This window comes from Argentina silus (genome assembly GCF_951799395.1).
Source record: "Argentina silus genome assembly, chromosome: 1".
Lineage (NCBI taxonomy): Eukaryota > Metazoa > Chordata > Actinopteri > Argentiniformes > Argentinidae > Argentina > Argentina silus.
In genome coordinates this window covers 28,491,003-28,511,854 of record NC_139655.1, presented here as the reverse complement: position 1 = coordinate 28,511,854, position 20,852 = coordinate 28,491,003, and the positions used below count along the sequence as shown (strand labels likewise).

The window sequence follows — 20,852 nt, the reverse complement described above, 5'->3', positions numbered from 1 at the left end:
GTGGTATTTACCTAGCAACAATACTTTGATTGGCTACAAAATGTAGCATAATCATTTATGCATTTATGGTGAATAAAGTCACCCTTGGCACTCTAGAACGTTGACCTTATTCACTCTCGGCACTAAATCAGTTAAGTCAGCTCTATTCTCCCAGTGACTGCACGGTGCAGAGAAGTGACAAATGGATTGATATATCCATTGTGTGGTTACACTGCTCTAGTGTGATTACCATAGTTAAATCTGTGTGTGTGTGTGTGTGTGTGTGTGTATGGTGTGGCATTCTCATCTGTTTGCATTAGGTCACATCAGGCCTAATGAAGACAGATGAAACACATACGCCCAGCTCTGAAACAACCCCCCCCACTCCATCTCTGATGACACTGCTCCGGGTACACACTGCAGTAAAAGAGGAGGAAGGGGGGGTAGTCTGGTGACTGGGCATATTTTCAAAGGGCGGACGGAAAGTTGTCAACTTTGGTGGTGGTGCTGGTCCGTTGTGTGGGAGCGCCTAGCGTAGCAGGACTCCCCCTGGAATGATTGTCCTATTTTTCATGTCCTATTTCTCTACCTCAATCTGAGCAAAGAAATTCCTCAAATTAGGGATGTACAAAAAAAAAAAACGTCTTACTCGGCGACATCACTGCGTAGCCCCCTGAGCTCCTCCAGGAGGTTATCTATCCCAGAGTGCCATGCTGTGTTCCAGGCCAGCTGGAGGACCTCTTTGGCGGGGGTCAGGGAGAGCAGGTCAGCGTACGGGGGGAGGACAGAACAGTAGGGGCTGACCGCGTGGTGGGACGCAGCCTGGAACGGAAGACTGTACCTGGGACAGAAAGAGAGAGAGAGAGAGATTAGGACTGTGTGGACTGTTTAATCTAGATTAAGTAGACAGTGGAGACATGGTTCTGGGCGCTGGGTGGGGTAAAAAGCGAGTTGTGTGCCCTGTTAAAAGAGATACTTTGAGATCTTATAGCAGGAGTCGCAGATTTACAGTTTAAAGCCAAAGTCAATAGGCGTGATATGGGATTATCAACACATTTAGTACGCTACCTTCGTATGACTGACACAGGAAGAGAGAAGGGCGACACAGCCACGTCAGAGCTGGATTTGTCCGACCTGACGAGAGTGAGGAATGACTTGAATTAAAAGACTGGCTATACAAACTTGATAGGGTCAAACACGGATGCAAAACACAATAGTATTAGGTCCATGCCACACACAGAAAACACGACGCAGCGCCAAATTAGAAAGGAGAACGGAGGATTTACCAGATTTCCACCCTGGCAATCTCATGGAAGAGCAGCAGGCACATCAAGGCTGCCGCCTCGCTCACATCTCCTCTGTTCTCCTTGACGAGCAATGACGCTATCATGGAACAGAAACAATAACAAAAAAAACAAAAAAAAACAAGTGGTTAGAGATGTTGAACATATCCTCAGTGTTGAGACGGTATTTGGGAATGAACCTCTAGGCGGTAAGCGACCGAATGAGTTTCGCTCTGCTTGACGCTTAGGGTCTTGTGAACGTACCCCTTTGAGCTGTGGAACATAAAAAGGTGTGAATGTTTCGTCTTGTGGACGCAGCTTTAGTTGTCTTACTTCTACAGGGATCGACATATACACCCTCCTCTATAATCAATGACATATTCACTGTGGAATTTCACAGTACCCCCTACGCAGTGGGCTCATGTTGGCTGCTCTGAACCTAAACTAAATGAGCTGTCCTGTGAACGTACCCCTGAGCAGTGCAACATAATGTGCCGAGCTGTGAACGTTAGTTAATGAGTTGTCATGGTGAACGTACCCCTAAGCAGTGTGATGAGCAAGGGGGTCCGCTCGGCCAGACTGTGCCTCAGAGAGGGGTCCGCATACACCAGCTTCCTCAGGATACACACACACGGCTCCAACAGGCAGTCCATGCTCTGAGAGGAGAGAACAGACAGACAGACAGACAGACAGACATTCAAATGTGTCACACTGGAGCTTCTAAAACAGTTATCCCAACGGATGTGGCACAACCGATTATTGTGCACAACGCATTCCAAAGTGCAGTGAATGGAGTGTTAACACACCCCAAGGCATTTTTCATTGTGAAGTTGCTAAGTGTATGATTAATCCCTGGACAAGAATTCCAGGAATCTTCATGTTCCATTTCATCACTGTGATTAGTCACCCCCCCTGATGGTGGCGGCAAGGTTAAAGGAACTTGCGAAAGAAAAAAAACAGTGTGCTTACCTAACTAGGAAACTCAAAGCGCACACGTGTTTAGTTTAGATTTAGGTTTTGCTGCCAAGTAAAATGTCAGTTTTGCAAGCAGAGACCGTGGGTATCCTGCTCCATGACCTCTCGCCACCATGAACCAATCAGCTGGCAGCGACCCGCTCCACCGATACATGTCGCGTCACAAACAAAACACTGTAGCAAGGACGTTCTCACGTTGGAATAAATGAATACCTCCTAACAATGTTATCATATGCAGAGCGGCAGACAGCTGTAGCCTATAGCTGCCGTTGGCCAGGACGCTGTTTTTATTGTGTTAGTGTCACATCAGATCAGCCCTAACAGGGAGTGAGCTACAAGGGCATAGAGGGGCTGACATCTAGACAGGACAGACCCAACCTACAACCCACTAGCAGTCTTCATAGCTGTGGCTGTGGTGCTGTTCTAGTATTCTCCATCTGCTCTATGACCTCCAACTCTGTCTTGAGGGGATATGGCCATTCTGGACCATTACCCTCCATTAGTAGGTTTTAATTCAATCCTGCAGAATGAGCAGATTACCGCCTAGGGAGCCGTGGATTAACCAAGTGACACGAATAGGAGGTGACTGGGTCCTGTCTGACACCGTGACCTCACTTCATCCTCAAATCAAACACGCTTCAATGCATGCAGTTTTCAACGACCGGGAGCAACACACACACACAGACACACAGACACAGACAGACACAGACACAGAGACACAGAGACACACACACACATAAACACACACACACACACACACACACATAAACACACAAGCACCCCAAACACCTTGGTGAACGACCAGGAGCAACACACACACACACACACACACACACACACACAGACACACAGACACACAGGCACACAGGCACACAGGCACACAGGCACACAGGCACACACACTTTACCTTCATGTTGCCGTTGACACTGTCTGTAATAAAAGAAATGACTTTATCCGTTACGCCAAGACTCTTCAACACAGGGTGCATGGAGGTGTCTGTGGAAAAGCAAAAATTGGCACAAATGAGTAGGGATGGAATCCTAATTTGAGATCGAATCATGGCGCAAATTTCCTATTGACTCCAAGTTAGGATTCCGCACCTAACTACTGACTAAATAACACTGTCGTAACAATCAAAACTGTGCACATATATTTGCATATGTTTCCTATTACACTCCTCTATCTAGGAACTTCAATTTGCCCAAAACATATGGTGGTGGGAGGCCACCAGCACTCTTGCAGAACAAGCTTTTTGTGAAAAAAATATTCTCTCCCGATCTTAAAATGTAGCTTGTATGCTAAATATTTTTTTCATTTAGGGCCCACCAGATAGTTCAGTTCTCATGCTCTTTCCTAAGAGTTTATGATTGTAATGTTCGATTAGGACGGATGAAGATTGACCAAAACCAATCATGTCATGTCCAGTGGTAATCATACTGTCAATGGCATGATACTTTACCTTGGAGGACAACGGCTAGCTGTTCAGCTGCCGATCTCCTGAGAGTGAGGTCCACCGTGTCAGAGGTCAGGATACTAAACAGCTTCTCCACTGACTCCACCTGTCAACAGTCAGAGTGAGAATAACACGTGTGTGTGTGTGTGTGTGTGTGTGTGTGTGTGTGTGTATGTGTGTGTGTTTGCGCAGAACCTGCATGTGTGTGTGCATGCTTGCGTGTGTATATCCATACCTTGAGGAATGACCTGTCATTGCTGTCCAGTTTGATGTCCAGAGTGATGTGGAGACAGTAGAGGGAGGGGAGAGAGGAGAGGACAGGACTGTCCAGGGGTGGTCTGGCCTCGTTAACCCCCTCAGCGCTGGTCAGGTGGGGTAGCAGGTGTTGTACCGCTGCCACTCGGACCCTGCAAATCACACACACGCATCTGAGCTAAACTATCGATTTTTGCAGGAGAGACCACCTGACCGACTGAGAAGGAGCCCCATCATACATTCAGCACATGCAACAGAAACTAAAACCATAAAATAAAAACAAACCACAAATATGGCACTGGACATTGTGATCAATCAATCAATCAGTCTGTCTGTCAGTCAGGGTGGTTACATATGAAAACCAATGAATTCTATTGATCTATGCAATTTCTCAGAGGAGAGCGCTGTATGCATTACAATACATCAAGATGGATAGGGGTGAATAAATCTCCATATTCATGGAGCAGGGCTTGTATGACAGTGTGGGTAGCTGTTTTACATAAGCACCACAGAGCCTCCAGTCAAAGTTGATGAGTACATCACCTGATAACAGGAGGCAGCGGTAATATGCCCATCAAAAGTGTTGCAGAGCGGAATACTTAGACTCCGAGACAGTTGTCTGGTTCCGCAAGGCCCCAGAGATATGATGTCAAATTCAGCAGACAGCTTCAAACACATAGACAACGACACACGCGCACGTGCACACAAAAACTACCTCATCAGACACACAAACACACACATAAACAGACACACGTACTGTACACACAAACTTCCCCCTCACACACACACACAGCAAGCACGCTTCTCCTCCAAACATTTTTTAAACACAAACACACACACACTCACATGTGTTGTTTGGTGAAGAGTAGTCGTAGTGCTGCTCTCAACTTGGCGGTGTCTGGAAACACGCCATCTCTGTTCTCATTTGTCACTTCACTTATCAACAGGACACAGTTCCCCAGTGCGTCCTCAGTGCCTGCATAGCTCTACAACACACACACACACACACACGAGTGTGAGCCGTGCCCGTGCACACACACAAACACACACAGACAAACAGACACACAGACAAAGACACACACACACACACACAAACAGACAGACACACCAGGACAAACAGACACAGACACACACACACACACACACACACACACACACACACACACACAATATTCAGACTGCTTAAGCAGAGAATGGGTAACACCAGGGATTTCCAGCTGAGAACAACAGTAAATAAATATGCATCACTCTGATTACAGACAGTTTCATCTCGCTTTTGTGGACATGACAGGCCTATTGCTTAATGGCCTAGACAAATTAAATAAAACTTCATGACCTTGTCAAGATCTTATGCATATTCATGTTCCATTTTCTGGATTTCCCTTGCTTCAAACTGAACATTTAATAAAAAGCTTGTTTTTTTTCAATGGGAACTACAGCATATCACAGAATATGCAAATGAGCGAATAACAAAACATTGCCTTGGAGCGGCTCAATATGTTACTGGTGTTGTCGAGGACGCAAAAATTACACTTTGATTACAAAAGAAATGAAAAAATAAAATTCCGCAAAGGGCATTGTTCCCCTAAGTGCTATAGAACAGGTTCTAAATTTGATTTCACTTTATGAGCTCTCTGTGTTTTTTTATTTGTTTTATCCAGTGGTATGACAGCCGTTCAAGTGTGTCGTGTCGGAAGTGTACAGTACCTGTAATATGGGGATGACCGGGTAAAGTGCCTCGGTAAATCTGTCCCAGGTTGACGCTGTCATCATCAATCGCCCTTTCAGCAGAAACAGCAGGATATCCTTGGCAGCAGAATTCACCTATGGATCACACATAAACTATTGAGCCCACCGCAGCATAACACATTGCTTTTACAAGCCACTCTTTCAAGAGAGGGAGGGGGTTAGTGCTAAACGACATGCATTTATAGCACAACATTTCCTCAACGTCAAATCTCAGCCTAATATGACCTTAAGCACACACTAGAGAGAAGTTAACGACTTCATTTACAACATTCTACACGGACAGACGGACGGACGGACGGACACACACACACAATGACACCTTTCCAGCTTGGTCCTGGAGGCCAAAGGCACTGATCTCGTAGAGAACACGGGGGTGGAGGAGGAAGTGTACCCCACTGCAGACTGATGATGACCCAGGCCTGGACACGTTCTCAAGGCCCAGACAGTCCTGAAGGGGGGGTCAAAGTTCATCAATGACTGACCATACGAGGAAAATGACTAAACGGGCCGTTCACAAGCACTCTGCTCTGATCTATAGCGGTCTCTCACCTTGACTACATTGAGAGTGCAGCTGTAGGTCTCCGTCTTGACAGGGAGCAACGGATGAGACAGGAGCTTCAGGAACACCTGCTGACTCTCTCTCTGTAGCAGAGGGCTGGCCTGCTCAAACTTCCACCTGATAGGCAAGAAACCACCGTTATAACCCTAATCCTACCAATCAGTTCTATGAAGAACAGACCACAACTCTTAACAGAGGTGATGACCACATTACAATGTTCTGCATCGTAGGCAACTATCAATTCACAAAGAATCACAACAAATACAATACCAATACCAAGGATTCAGTGAATTAGATGGGTGGAACGCATTGGTAGTACAACGTGACTTTCACCCTTTACTACTCTGAGTTGAAGAGCTTTGAGTATTAGGAAATAAGTTGCGTACAGTAAATGCAAAGCCACTGCTAACCCACACAATTAGGCATCTTTTTTTTTTGTGTCTTTGAGTACTGAGAAAAGCACTATACAAAATAAATGCATTCTTCTTCTTCTTCTTATTATTATTATTATTATTAGTAGCAGTAGTAGTATTATTAGTATTATTATTATCTTACAGGTAGGAGCAGATCTGAATGCATTCCTTGACGATGGGTAGGTGTTGGTGATATGGAAGGCCCTCTATGGCTTGCTCTGCCAGCTCCAACAACTCCAGCCAGTTCTTTTCCCCCTGTAGAGAGGCCAATAGACACACAATTCCCTTCTATATGAATCCACTCGTATGAAGGTAAACTGAAACTATAGGATGAGTATCACCGATAGTCAAGCCAGTCTATACACTTGTGGTGGATGTTTGCACTGCATCGATGATAAGCGACATGAAGGCAGGCAGAGCAATACTTTTACAAACGATCCATCATCATAATCAGCTAACATATGTACCGTCATAAAACGAGGCTCCGTCAGGCCATTTTCAGCAGATATCAGATCGCTTTTGGAGGTATGACAACATGTGAAAGTCTTTGACTTGGGATGAACTATGCCTATTGGCTGGTTCCGTACCTCAGCCTGAATTTCCTTCAGGAAGCCACAGGTAGACTCCATCCAGAGGGCCGCCCGGGCGGTTCTTCTGTAGAGGGCGTGGCCGTCAGAGTTCACCTGCTCCAGGTACGCCACCGCTGACTCATGCATGCTGGGAAACGCCACGCGGAAGGGCGTGTCCAGGGACAGCAGGAAAATGGCCGCCGCCGTGCTCTCTGGGAGATTCTCGCTGGCCTGAGGGAAAAATCAGAGAGGGAAGGTGGCAGAGTGATGTATTATGTAATCGTGTGCTAGTACTAGTATACACACACTCACACACACACTCATACACACACACACACACACCTTCTCCAGCGGCAGGATGGTCTGAAGCAGTCTGATGGTGAAAACAGCTGTTCCTGTATAGGCCATTCTGTGGTGGACCAGGGAGTTCTGTGGACTGTCAGGTGAGCAGCTCTTATGGTGACTCATAATGTCCCCTAACGCCTCCATGGAGGCCTGCAGCTTCTCCTTCTGAAATCCAGATAAACACCAAGACATGGTTATTATCACCTACCATTAGGACAGGTTGGGACTGGTCGTCAGTCACATTTCTACTATGTTTAGTAACTGCCTGTAGCTGTAACTGAATGTAAGATCCTAAAACCTCCTTTCATTAGCAAAAGCAAACAAATAGCATACAGTCACCAGCAGGGGGCAGTAGATGCCCTTCACATTGCTGGGCTAGTAGGAATACTGGCCCTCACAGGAAAGCCTAGAAACCTGGCACACAAGGCTGGTCTCCTGATAAAGATGACAAAACAGGCTTCAGCCTAGCATGCTCAGGGTCTGTATAAACACCACAGGGGGAGAGGGGCCTTGGCTTGACAAGAGCATGTCTCCCCTCAGAGAAACATGAACATTCAACTACGGGGCGCAAGACAAATCGCTCTACACTGTAAAACCACCAGAGTGTATGTGTGTGTGTGTGTGTGTGTGTGTGTGTGTGTGTGTGTGTGTGTGTGTGTGTGTGTGTGTGTGACCTCGCAGTGCAGCATTTCGTACACTATTTACAGTAACTCTAACAGACACGGAGTGGAAAAAGGAAAAACCAGCAAATGTGAAGTTTCAGTCCTTTGGGTATCAGTCGTTTTGTTGTTTGCCGTGCTCTGTGTCTGTGTGTCTGTGTACTACACTGCATGTCTATGTCTGTGTCTGTGTCTGCTACAGATAGTAACCTAATTCCCCCCCCCCCCCCCCCGCCAAAGTACAACCATTCATATTCATATTCATATTTCCTTTTGATAGTGAAGCTGTATGCTGCGTTGACTTGCCAGTTCCATCCCCACTAGGCTGTGGTCGTCCCACACCAGCTCACACACGCTGTCCCTGAGCAGGAGCACCGCCTCACACAGCAGCTCACACACGCGCTGGAACACACGCACACCGTCTAGGGGCGGGATGGGGGTGGAGGGAGGGGGGGGGGGGAGAGAGAGAGAAAGATGAAGTGAACGCAACACCACTTTCTACTAATAGCATATGCGAGACGAACACACACTCACACTCTGTCTGAGCAAGGAACAAGGTTTGGGGGGGGGGGGGGTGGGTGTTAACACATTACAGCTACTGAATTACACACACTAATACCTTCACACAGTCTATGAGAGATAGAAGAGACAACGAAGTGTTCTATCTACAGAATAGCACACACTGGAGCATTCGCACACTAGTGAGTGATGGACAATAGGTGACACCCTGGGACAAAAACACACACACACACACACACACACACACACACACACACACACACACACACCTGTCCTGAGCAGTGGTATGGCATGTTCCATAGTGGCCACGCTAAACTGGGCCAGGCTAAGCTGCTGTAGCTGCAGCTCCAGGACATCCTCCACCCCCAGATCGGGTAGCTCGAGCTGGGCCGCATCCATAGGCGACTGGGGGGTCTGTCTGGAGGCCTGGGCTGCTCCTCCACCTCGGTGAGAGCTACTACTGTTGAGATCACAGACAAACAGTTGGTGTGCACATGCGATGGTGTGCAGATGATGAGCAGGTTATACAGTACCCTCCGTAAGTATTGGGACAGTGAAGCGTTTTTTCTTCTTTTGGCTCTATCCTCCAAAACGTTCGATTTGAAATCAAATTATTACTATGATGTTAAAGTATAGATTATTAGCTTTTATTTGAGGGTATTTCTGTACATATTGGATTAATCATTGAGAAATCACAACAATTTGTATACATAGTCCCCTATTTCATGTATTGGAACATGTTCATATTATGTCCAAATGAAGCACTCATGTTTAGCATTTGGTCACAAATCCTTTGCATGCAATAACTGCCTGAAGTCTGCGACCCATTGACCCCACCAGACACTTTGTATCTTCTCTGGTGATGATCCACCAGGCCTGTACTGCAGCCATCTTCAGTTATTGTTTTCATGGTACCAAAAGTATTGGGACAGATTAATGTTATGTCCAAATTAAACTCATAACTGCCTGCAGTCTGTTGATGCACTGCTAGGCCTGTGCTGCAGCCATCTTCAGTTGCTGTTTGTTTTTAAATTGTTTTTTAGCTTTTTGCATAAAATCTTATCTTCAGGAAATGAAATGCATGTTCAATTGAATTTAATTCTGAAGACTGACTTGGCCAGTCAAGAACGTTCCACTTTTTGGCTCTGAAAATCTCTAGTTGCTATGGCAGTATGTTGAGTATGTTGTCATTGTTTTACTGTTTTATAAAGCGCTGTCCAATGAGTTTGGACGCATTTGCTTGTTGTCAAGCAGACAAGATTTCTGTACTGCTGTCAGCAGTTATATAATCAATTAAGACAAGATAGCCAGTTCTATGGCCCAACAATGCAGTAACACCCCCTCCATCATGTTTCATAGATGAGGTGGTAAGCTGTGGATCTTGGGCAGTTGCAATAACTCTGGTACATGATCATATTCGTCTTATCTATCCACAACACCTTTAATCCAGAACTCTGCAGGCTTTTTAAGGTACCTTTTAGCAAACTATAACCCGGCCATCCTGTTTTTGAGGCTAACTAGTGGTTTGCACCTTGCAGTGTAGCCTCTGTAGTTCGGCTGGTGAAGCCTTCGGTGGATTCCAAAGGCAAATGCAAAGCCTAGAATCAATACTAGACATTGACAGCTCTCTTATGCCTGCAGACATTATGTGACAGAACACACCTGACTAAACAGAAACACCTGTCAAGCCAATTGTCCCAATACTTTTGGTGTCATGAAATAGAGGAACTATGTATAAAAAGTGTTTAATGGTGAAATCATATGTACACAAATACCATCAAATAAAAGCTGAGAATGTATACTTTAACCTCATAGTAATTGTTTGATTGAAAATCCAAACTTTTGGAGTGTAGAGCCAAAAGAATACAAAATGCTTCACTGTCCCAATACTTACGGAGGGAACTGTATACCAGGGCAAAAAAGTATATTGTGTGAGTGGAAGGATACAGTGCACACACTCACACTCACACTCACACACACACACACACACACACACACACACACACCTGTTGGAGGCTGCGTCTCCATCCTGGCCGTCTCCCCTGGGTCTCTGGCCGGTGCGGCCAACCACAGAGGGCCGAGGGGAGCACTCCCCCCCTGGGGACGAGGCCAGAGAACGCTGGGCCCCTCGCACCTCCTGGGAGTAGGACAAGGATGAGTTCTGGGACACAGTGTCTACAGATAGAGGGGGGAGAGTGGAGGATATAGACAGTCGTTATTATAGTTATCATAATTGTGATTTATCTCCACTTTATTTGGTAAAACGCATTTTCTTTTCTAACAAAAAGGTTGCTGTTGCAGTGGGGAAGTGAAGGGTTGATTCAGACAGTCTAAAGGAGGTGGGGTGATTTGAACGTCATGACCGTGAATGATTGAACAGAGTGCTCAGTGTGATATGCTTAAGTGAGATTTCGGCTGAGAAGAGAGATCGAGACATCCGTCCCCAGACAGCAGGACAGAAATTTAAATATAGAGATGTAAGGAGATAATTGGTATGTCAACAGCCTCCTGCAATTGTCGACAATTAATTAATTAAGCAAAATTGACGAGAAAATCAAAGCCTCATTTTTTTATCAGAAGTGCAACTTCCTATTAGGTTCATGTACTAGTGTAGGTAACAGATGATAAGTGGATGTAGTGTGAGGGGAGACAGACTTCTCATCTGTCATGTATTATATTCTTATAATCAATATAACCATATAGAGATTTTACTTTGATCATTAAAGCCTTATAATAGGTCACTTCAATCAGTATATCCATGTCATGATGATTAGATTTTTGCTCAGTCATACACTGTTCAATGATTATGTTATGATCAGTATTATACTAATTTATGATTTTATGTAACGCTGAGTTCTATCTGTTGGTGGGGACGCACTGAGTTAGGTGCAAGGCCAAACCTGACCTAAAGTTATTGAACTGTGCATGTGTTGCTGTCCGTATAAAATGGTTACTCAAAAACACCTTATCTGAGAGAGATATTCTGCCAGAGAAACAAGTCCCTGCACAGACAGCCGTTCTTGTCTCTCTCTTGCAGATGTGTAATAAATGGTAAACCTTGGTTATTTCCGGAATGGAACATGTCTTCTTTTATTCAAAGTATTAAAGTTGGGCCCAAGGGATTTCCTTGGGCCCTAACAGTAGTTGCCACTTATGTTAGATTAGTCTTGGTCTCCCTTTGAAAAAACTGTATAAAGTGGGTTGTTGATGTGGCGTGTTGTTTTTGCTTCATTTTAGTTTGATTAAAACTGTTTCATATCATAAAATGCCTTGTAATTTCATCTAAACTATATGTAAAGTTGCAAAATGCACAACCATTCTTTGGAGAATTTTTAATTAAACATGATGAAGAGGGTTACTGTTCATAAAAATATTACACTTTCCTTGATTTGCCTTTTGTATTGAGCTGTTACATACAGCTGAGAATAAACAAATATAATTATTATTGCAATCAATAAACTATGAAAACAAATGAAGAACCCAGTGAGTTCAAATGGAAAGCTTGAGAATCACCACAAGGCCCCAAAATAGCCAAACATCATCAGAAGTCTACTTGTTTAACACCTTTTCCAAGCCTCCCATCTTCCTCACGTTCCTTTCTCTCTGTAGCAACTATCAGGTGTAAACTCTGGTTCATATTGATAAAGCATAATGTCCTCTTCCTCCAACATTTCCCGGAGCTCCAAGAGTCCACTAAACTTGAGGTCATTACCAGGATAAAAGCGCAATATCATTTACATACTACCCATAAGACATGTCAGTAATAGGCAGGATCAGTTCAACTTTAGCAGCGCGTGAGCCTGAGGAAGCCGGCTATTGCCCTTTTTTGCCGCCCATCACTGTCAGCAATGCAACGCGTGAGGGGAGATGAAGGAGAAACTGAACTGGATCTTTAGGTTCACTGTGCACTTTGTGCACGTCAGACAAATTCAAGGTACTGATGCATTACAAGGTTAATAAAATTGGACTGAAATCTCAAATCCAATATGACAACCTATTTGGTTGACATCTTAAGACTCAATGTAATGCAAATATATGATTTCCATCTTCAATGTGATGAATCAATTATCAATCAGTATCTCAGTGTGACTTCATGGTTATAGAAAGATCAAATAACAATAAAATATGACCTTGCTTTGCAGAGTAGAAGCTGGGGTCTCTGTGGAAGCGTAGTCTACTCCTCAGGCCCACACAGAGCTGACGAAGACAGGCTACAGCCTGGAGCCTGAGGTAGCCTGCCTCACCTTCACCAGTACTCAGCCTCAGGAGGGATAGAAGGTTCTGGAAATAAGAGTTTAAGTATCAACAGAACACTTAAAACTTGAGATAACTTGATGCCCAAAAACACTGGGTGATATAACTCTTGTAAATAAATAAAATCACACACACTACATAAAAGGGCACCCAGAATTGAATTATTGGAGTTGTAATTTGTTCCAAGTTCAAATCGACTGGCCTCTGTCAGTAATGATGGTGTCATGTCATGCCTCTAAATCTGACACATTTAATCTATCGAATTGGTTCTATCGACCAGAAGGACCAGTGGTGACTGGTCATGTGGTCCTAGAAGAATGCCAAATTCCAAATTTTCCCACCTACCCCCTAAGAACACTTCTTGATGAGATTTTGCTTTCAAAATCTGACGCTTCTTCGATTTGAGGCTTCTCACTAAAAGTCCCAATACAACACATCACTTTACTTCGATATTATGGGGTTTATTAGATAAAATATGTCATTAGCCTCCCCTTGGGCTCTGATAAGAATGTTCATTATGTTGCTGCATCTGATTCTGTCAAATCTTCAAGCTGGGGTTGTTGGTTTCGGTTTACACAAACAGATAAGCATTACCTGAACTATACTGGGCCTCTGGAGAAAGATCTCAGCTGGGAAATCCTGCATGATTACGTCATGTAGAAGTTCACACGTGGTCCGGACTAAGTTGTGATTGTTACTTCTCAGAGAACTGTAAAAAAAAAAATATATAATTATAATTATAATAATTATAATTATAAAAAGAGTAGATATTGATAGGACAAATGTCCACCCCACTGTCATAGCTTGCTTAATAAGTGTGTTGATATTTTGCATACAAACACCCACTTCAGACAGAGTAACAGAAAGTTTAAAGTGCTTATTGAGGTCTATGAGATCAATAAGCGGAGATGAGGCCATTGAAAAGGAAATAAATGTCCATTCAAAAGATCTGATGTCACCCACCTCTCATTGGATGAAAGTATGTGTCGGTCTGTTGTGGTCAAAGCTAACCATGGAAAAGTGGAGAACTTCAGGCATCTTACGGAGTTACTCACTGCATGGAAAAGGAGAATCATCGCAAAACATTCTACACCATACTGTTAGTAGATAATAATACATTGACATTTGCTGATATGAATTGGTCTATCAGATGAAAAAGCAAGTATATTCGGATTATGGCACTTGTTGGGTTGAATCCCACATGGTCAACATACCTAGTATTCTCTGCGGTGGAACGTCTGTAGGGCTTGGCCTGCTAGTCTGGAAATAGCCCACCGCTGGAGATTCCTCTTCTGTGGGAACGACAACAACAGTTTCACATTGACATTACACCATAACTAAAAACACTGCATATCATTTATCTTCTTCAATATAATAGATTACAATGGATTGTGCTTTACATTTTGCAGGGGCAACTCCTTTCCACCAACAATGTGTAGCACCCACAATAAGATGGAGAGTAAACCACACAGACACATAGTCAAGAATGAAATTCACACTCAAGTCACAGCCATGGATGACTTTGACCGGTACCTGTAGTAGTAGAGGTCATCACATGCTGTTCATGGGAATATATGGTTTGACCGCTTGGCAGTAGCTCTGGAAGCTGAAATAGCTGGTCAAAGATGCCCTCGATGATAGCCCGTAACCGGGCATCCACATTTGGGGAAAGCTGGGTCAGGAACTCCACTGCCCCCACTTCTCTCAGCATCTGGGCTGCAGACGGGTGCTTTGTGGACATAAAAATGGATTAGGCCTAATCCTACAACCTAATGAAGTTATGAACCATAGCTAGCGCAAGTACATTGCTCACAGTGTTAAAATATACATATGCTCAGTAACGCAAATATCTAATCAGCCAAACACATGGCAGCAACTCAATGCATTTAGGCATGTAGACATGGTCAAGGCAACCTGCTGAAGTTCATACCGAGCATCAGAATGGGGAAGAAAGGTGATTTAAGTGACTTTGAACGTGGCATGGTTGTTGGTGCCAGACGGGCTGGTCTGAGTATTTCAGAAACTGCTGATCTACTGGGATTTTTACACACAACCATCTCCTGGGTTTACAGAGGATAGTCTGAAAAAGAGAAAATATCCAGTGAGCAGCAGTTCTCTGGGCGAAAATGCCTTGTTGATGCCAGAGGTCAGAGGAGAATGGCCAGACTGGTTTGAGATGATAGAAAGGCAACAGTAACTCAAATAACCACTTGTTACAACCAAGGTATGCAGAAGACCATCTCTGAATGCACAACACGTTGAACCTTGAAGCAGATGGGCTACAGCAGCAGAAGACCACACCGGGTGCCACTCCTGTCAGCTAAGAACAGGAAACTGAGGCTACAATTCGCACAGGCTCACCAAAATTGGAGAATAAAAGATTGGAAAAACATTGCCTGGTCTGATGAGTCTCGATTTCTGCTGCGACATTCAGATGGTAGGGTCAGAATTTGGCGTAAACAACATGAAAGCATGGATCCATCCTGCCTTGTATCAGCGGTTCAGGCTGGTGATGGTGGTGTAATGGGGAGGATATTTTCTTGGCACACTTTGGGCCCCTAAGTACCAACTGAGCATTGTTTAAATGCCACAGCCTACCTGAGTATTGTTGCTGACCATGTCCATCCCTTTATGACCATAGTGTACCCATCTTCTGATGGCTACTTCCAGCAGGATAACACACCATGTCACAAAGCTCACATCATATCAAACTGGTTTCTTTAACATGACAATGAGTTCACTGTACTGCAATGGCCTCCACAGTCACCAGATCTCAATCCAATAGAGCACCTCTGGGATGTGGTGGAACGGGAGATTCACATCATGGATGTGCAGCCGACAAATCTGCAGCAACTGCGTGATGCTATCATGTCAATATGGACCAAAATCTCTGAGGAATGTTTCCAGCACCTTGTTGAATCTATGCCACAAAGAATTAAGGCAGTTCTGAAGGCAAAAGGGGGTCCAACCCGGTACTAGCAAGGTGTACCTAATAAAGTGGCCGTTGAGTGTATGTTGTAGGGACATGTTAGAGCATCTAAATGCAATTCATAATTCAGTATCATGCCGTTTCCCTGTTATCGACTTGGAATAACTTTACAGTGTTTTATTGACTCTTTAAACCTTATGAGAAACTGTATCAACAAGAGACAAGCTTATGACCTAGACCTGGGGAGTTACCTTTGACAGAGTTCTCAGCAGCACAAGGACCTCCTCTTGCATTGGCACCTCAGGGAAATTGAACCACTCCAGAAGGACCACAAACAGAATCCTCTCTTGGACCAGATCAGAGACAGACAGCAGAGAATGGTCCAGCTTACAGATGATGCTCTTCAGTGCTCGAACTCTGATCTCCACCAAGGAATGACCTGTTGAAATAAAACGTGCTTAAAATTAGTTAACTACAGTATATGATCAGGTCAGTCAGACAGAAAGAGTCAGAGATAGATTCTCTTCTCCAATTAGCAAGCAATAGCTAGCAACACTAGCCAAAGTCGACTACTGCGACAACAAGTTTGCAACATATTTACAGCCAGCTAGCTAGAGTATAACACTATCAAACAACACATTGAGGAAAACAAGCACGGTGTGTGTCTGTATGCGAGGCTAACAACAGTTATCTATTTGGCTAATAACAAAAGTGACAGATAACGCAACTTGTGGTAACGTCGGTCAACTTACCGATCTTCTTTATAAGTGGAGATAACTCCATGGTCGGTATGGTTGCAATCCGTTCGTGTGCTAAGAAAATGATAACAATTTTACAGCCTAAAAGTTTCCATTTTCAGTCGTTAAATGTCAGTCTATTCACGTCAACATCGGCTGCCCGGGGTTTGTTTTCAACGAGCGCGCCAGCGACGTCACATTTCCTGGTTACTTCCTGGTTCAGAAACATGGGCAGCATTCAATGAGCCAACATGTGTAAAACCTTTTTAACAACGCGTTTTCTGTCGGTTTCTGAAACCAATAACAATGATTCCCAAATCAAATGCATGAGGCATGAACATTTTATGTTGCTTTATCCATTGTTGAACATTTTAATAGTCATGAATAAGCATATGATGAATGAAAAATTCGAGTTGAGATTATGGCCGGGATGGTAGAAATGTTTCCATTAAATTGCCAGTATTCAACAACCAACCCATCAGAGGCAACACAGTTCTGCACTGCATGCTTCATAAATCAAGGTCACTTATAAATCTCTGGTCTGAAATGATGGAGTGGATCATATTGCTTGTCAGTGTGTGTGCACAGCCTCAACGTTGATGTACTGTTTGCATACACAGCTACATTTGATGTTTAGGGAATGCTGTATTGATTCAAATAACAAAACAGTCATTTAAGGTTATGTAGGTATTCAGTCCTTACTGATGATGGCTTGGCAGGAACCTTTAAGCTACAGTCCCACAGACTACTGCATTTCTGCGGTCAATCCAACATTACTGTTTTGTTTTTATGCATAACATGTTTTCGGTCTGGCAACACTGTAAAGACAACTGTTCAACTGCATTTTTCTCTATGCCGAGCAGCATTGCTGAAAAAGTCTTACACCAGCTCAAATGTCTGTCTCAATTGTCAATGTCCATCACACATGATCCTTTGACATCTTAATAAGGACCATCCTTTTCTCTCAATATGATCTTTTCAAATGTGTTTGAAAATAAGCCTTTTTTTCATTTCTGGTGCATGAGTGAAGTTTTGAGACCACCCAAATTATCTTGTCATTCAATTAATATCATAGCAAACATCAGTCAGTGTACTAAGGAATCAAAGCTGGTGTGCACAGCCTCTCAAAACAAGTATGGGCTTAATTTCTTTTCAGAGCTGCTCTGTCTGTGCTAATCCAATTGCTCAAGTTCTCACACTTGAGAGATGATGTGGATATTTGGTAAATCAGGGAGGGTGATAATTAAAAACTTAACAAATGATAATTTGACTTGATAGTAATATACAGTGCTGTAGACCCCTTGTGTAATTATAGATTTTTTTTTTGTTTTTACCATGAAATCTTTATTTAATCAGAGCCACACAGTCTTTTTTTTATCTGACATAACAGGTTTGTCAGATATATTCATTTAGAGGAAATCATGCGTGTAGTAGAAAAACTAAATTATAAAGAAATTAGTGCAGGTGCAAAAATAAGTGAACCCCAAGTTGCATTGGTTAAATCAAGTAGGTAAGTAGAATCAGGTGGGTAAATAATTGTGTACCAAATGAACCAATCAAATGAGAGATCTTTTGGAGAGTTTGGGCGGATAAGAAATAGAGATAAGAAACCAGATCAGTTTTGTGTTACCCATATAGGTGAGGACATCAGGAAGAGGGTAGTGAGGTCAGTCTGGGGAAGGCTATAAAATTCAATAGATTCAAGCTCCATCAGTCCACTGTGAGGCAAATCATTCACAAATGGAGAGCATTTAACATGACAGCAACTTGGCCTAGAAGTGGACGACCTTCCAAAATATCCCCAAGAGCCACAAGAAAAATAATAAATCAGGTAAAAGTCTACCCAAACATTTGCAGACCTCGCTTACTGCATCTCAGGTAAATGTGCATGCTTCAACAATAAGAACAACACTGAATCGAAATGGCATTCATGGGAGGGTTGCTAGGAGGAAGCTTCTGCTGTCAAAAAAGAACCAAACTGCCCGTCTTAACTTTGCCAGAGACCACCTGGACAAGCCTGAAGGTTTCTGGAAGTCCGTTCTCTAGACAGATGAGTTCAAAATTCCTTTTTGGTCACAATCAAAACCACTATGTTTAGCGGAAACCCAACACTGCCTACCACCAAAAGAACCTGATCCCAACAGTCAAGCATGGTGGTGGGAATGTCAAGATCTGGGGCTGCTTTTCCTCCTCTGGACCTGGACGACTCCACATCATTAAGGGAATCATGAATTCTGAGGTATACCAGGAGATTCTTGAACAGAACGTCAAGCCATCAGTCAAGGAGCTAAAGCTGGGCTGGAAATAAAGCATTCAAGCAAATCTACCAAAGAATGGCTCAGGAGAAAAAACATTTGTGTTTTGGATTGGCCAAGTCAAAGTTCTGACCGAAATCCAATTGAGATGCTGTGGCAGGACCTGAAGCGGGCAGTTTATGCCAGACACCCCTCAAACCTCACTCAATTGGCTGAGTTCTGTATGGAGGAGTGGGCAAAAATCCCTCAACAGATGTCAGAGATTGATTAGTGGTTATACAAGACGTTTACTCCAAGTTATCGCTGCTAATGGAAGTGCCATAAGCTATTGACTGAAGAGGTTCACATATTTTTGCACACATGACATCTGAGTTTTTGTGTAATAAACCACTTTCATTCAATAAACAATGAAAATATATAAGAGTTTTTGTTTCTGTCCTTTATTTGGAATGTATTTTACAAATTGGGTTTTGATAAAGATTTTATAAGTTCATTTTAATATTTTATACAAAAATAATGACCATCCCTGTAGGGTTCACAAACTTTCAAGCAGCACTGTAATCACACAGTACTTGGGAACTCTGTATGGTACCGAGTGCCTTTGAATGTGCGTTTGAGTTCTTGTGTGAAGCCGTTCTTTGGGGACTAACTAGGCCAACAATAGGCATTACTTCCTCACGCTGACGTTGCGTAAGTGTTTATTCTTGTGTTTTTTAAGCCTCTTTTCATAGTTCATGTTGTTACAAAACTATTCTATCAGTTCAATTCTCATGTGGCCCTGGATACAATGATAAAAACAAGATCTAATACATCAACTCACAGAGGCTGAGTCTGTTGTGAGGAGATATTGGCTTCACACAGAAAATGTGTTGACATTCAACTGATACCCAATGAGAACACAAGGCAACCTCCGCTCAGACAGATTTCAGAGGACAAGGCACCTCTTTTGAGGGACAGCTCCCACAACCAGAGCCCTTTATCTCCATGAAAAGTACTATGCAGAGGGCCAGACTGTGGTCTATGACTGTGGATTGTGTCATAATACTATCCCTGTTTTGTAACCAGTCGTGTATCTTAGATCAGTCGCTCCCGTCAGTGGCGTTCAGGGAGTAAAACTTCACTTCAGATAAATGAGTACAGGGCTGTTGTGTGCGTCATCGGCCCCTGCCTCACGGAGCACCTCATTGTTGTTGTAATCACCCCTTTTGGTCGTTAATGCCAAAAGTCTGTTGACTCATTCCCTCACAACGCATTGCTCAATCTGCCACGACGGCTCCCAGCAGATGTCAACTCGGAGACCTCTGCGGCCATTTGCGTGTGTTCAGTTTCCACAAGTCATCTGTCTGGTTCTGAGGTGTTCACATTACACATTGCAGGTGGTTTGCCTTCATTACACTGCAGTTGGTACATACCTATTTTTAGGGACCCCTCATAAGTAAATTATATTTTATCAAACCCTGCCTCCTGTATGTGTATGTGTATGTTTATCTAAACTACTCATCAGAATTCCTGCAACAATTGATATTGCAGCTCTAGGGGCCTTGCAGTTCTGTTCTGTAATGCATGGATATGAGATCAGGTATGTTGTTCACTGCAGGCTGACTTGCTCTGAAACTCCACAACCTCAGGCTATAGTAGGTATGTATGTGTGTGATGCCATATGCAGGTTTTCATCTAAAAGGTGGAAGATGCCATCCATCATGTGTTGAACCCTTTGAAGCCAGAACCCCACTCCAATCTGGTGGAAGCATCACAGGTAAGGCCATAACTGTGATAATTGCCGGTTGGATGAAAAGGTGCTTCACATGTTTGTTGTGAGCTCATGTGAAGCACTCAGCTGGTGACCTGCTTTTGATGTGCAGCTCTAAATGTGTAGTAATAGCGCCTACATACTGTATCCTGTACTGTACATACAGTAT

At 43.6% G+C, this 20,852-nt stretch overlaps 1 protein-coding gene across 1 annotated transcript in view; it reads right to left on the bottom strand.

Moving 5' to 3' along the window:
* Window positions 1–16,724, bottom strand: part of rttn (rotatin) — a gene marked incomplete at its 5' end in the record, with an annotated part of 36,044 nt that extends 19,320 nt beyond the window's left edge. Inside the window, 24 exons of the mRNA XM_083681415.1 lie at window positions 629–820; window positions 1,048–1,113; window positions 1,266–1,362; window positions 1,801–1,918; window positions 3,145–3,233; window positions 3,697–3,796; window positions 3,926–4,097; window positions 4,792–4,931; window positions 5,653–5,769; window positions 6,014–6,142; window positions 6,244–6,370; window positions 6,809–6,921; window positions 7,254–7,466; window positions 7,578–7,745; window positions 8,546–8,661; window positions 9,028–9,218; window positions 10,765–10,933; window positions 12,889–13,039; window positions 13,607–13,721; window positions 13,976–14,066; window positions 14,227–14,304; window positions 14,546–14,741; window positions 16,193–16,380; window positions 16,694–16,724. Of these exons, the coding sequence (XP_083537541.1) occupies window positions 629–820; window positions 1,048–1,113; window positions 1,266–1,362; window positions 1,801–1,918; window positions 3,145–3,233; window positions 3,697–3,796; window positions 3,926–4,097; window positions 4,792–4,931; window positions 5,653–5,769; window positions 6,014–6,142; window positions 6,244–6,370; window positions 6,809–6,921; window positions 7,254–7,466; window positions 7,578–7,745; window positions 8,546–8,661; window positions 9,028–9,218; window positions 10,765–10,933; window positions 12,889–13,039; window positions 13,607–13,721; window positions 13,976–14,066; window positions 14,227–14,304; window positions 14,546–14,741; window positions 16,193–16,380; window positions 16,694–16,724 (3,167 nt within the window). The remainder of the gene's footprint in view (window positions 1–628; window positions 821–1,047; window positions 1,114–1,265; window positions 1,363–1,800; window positions 1,919–3,144; window positions 3,234–3,696; window positions 3,797–3,925; window positions 4,098–4,791; window positions 4,932–5,652; window positions 5,770–6,013; window positions 6,143–6,243; window positions 6,371–6,808; window positions 6,922–7,253; window positions 7,467–7,577; window positions 7,746–8,545; window positions 8,662–9,027; window positions 9,219–10,764; window positions 10,934–12,888; window positions 13,040–13,606; window positions 13,722–13,975; window positions 14,067–14,226; window positions 14,305–14,545; window positions 14,742–16,192; window positions 16,381–16,693) is intronic.
* Window positions 16,725–20,852: the final 4,128 nt, after the last annotated feature.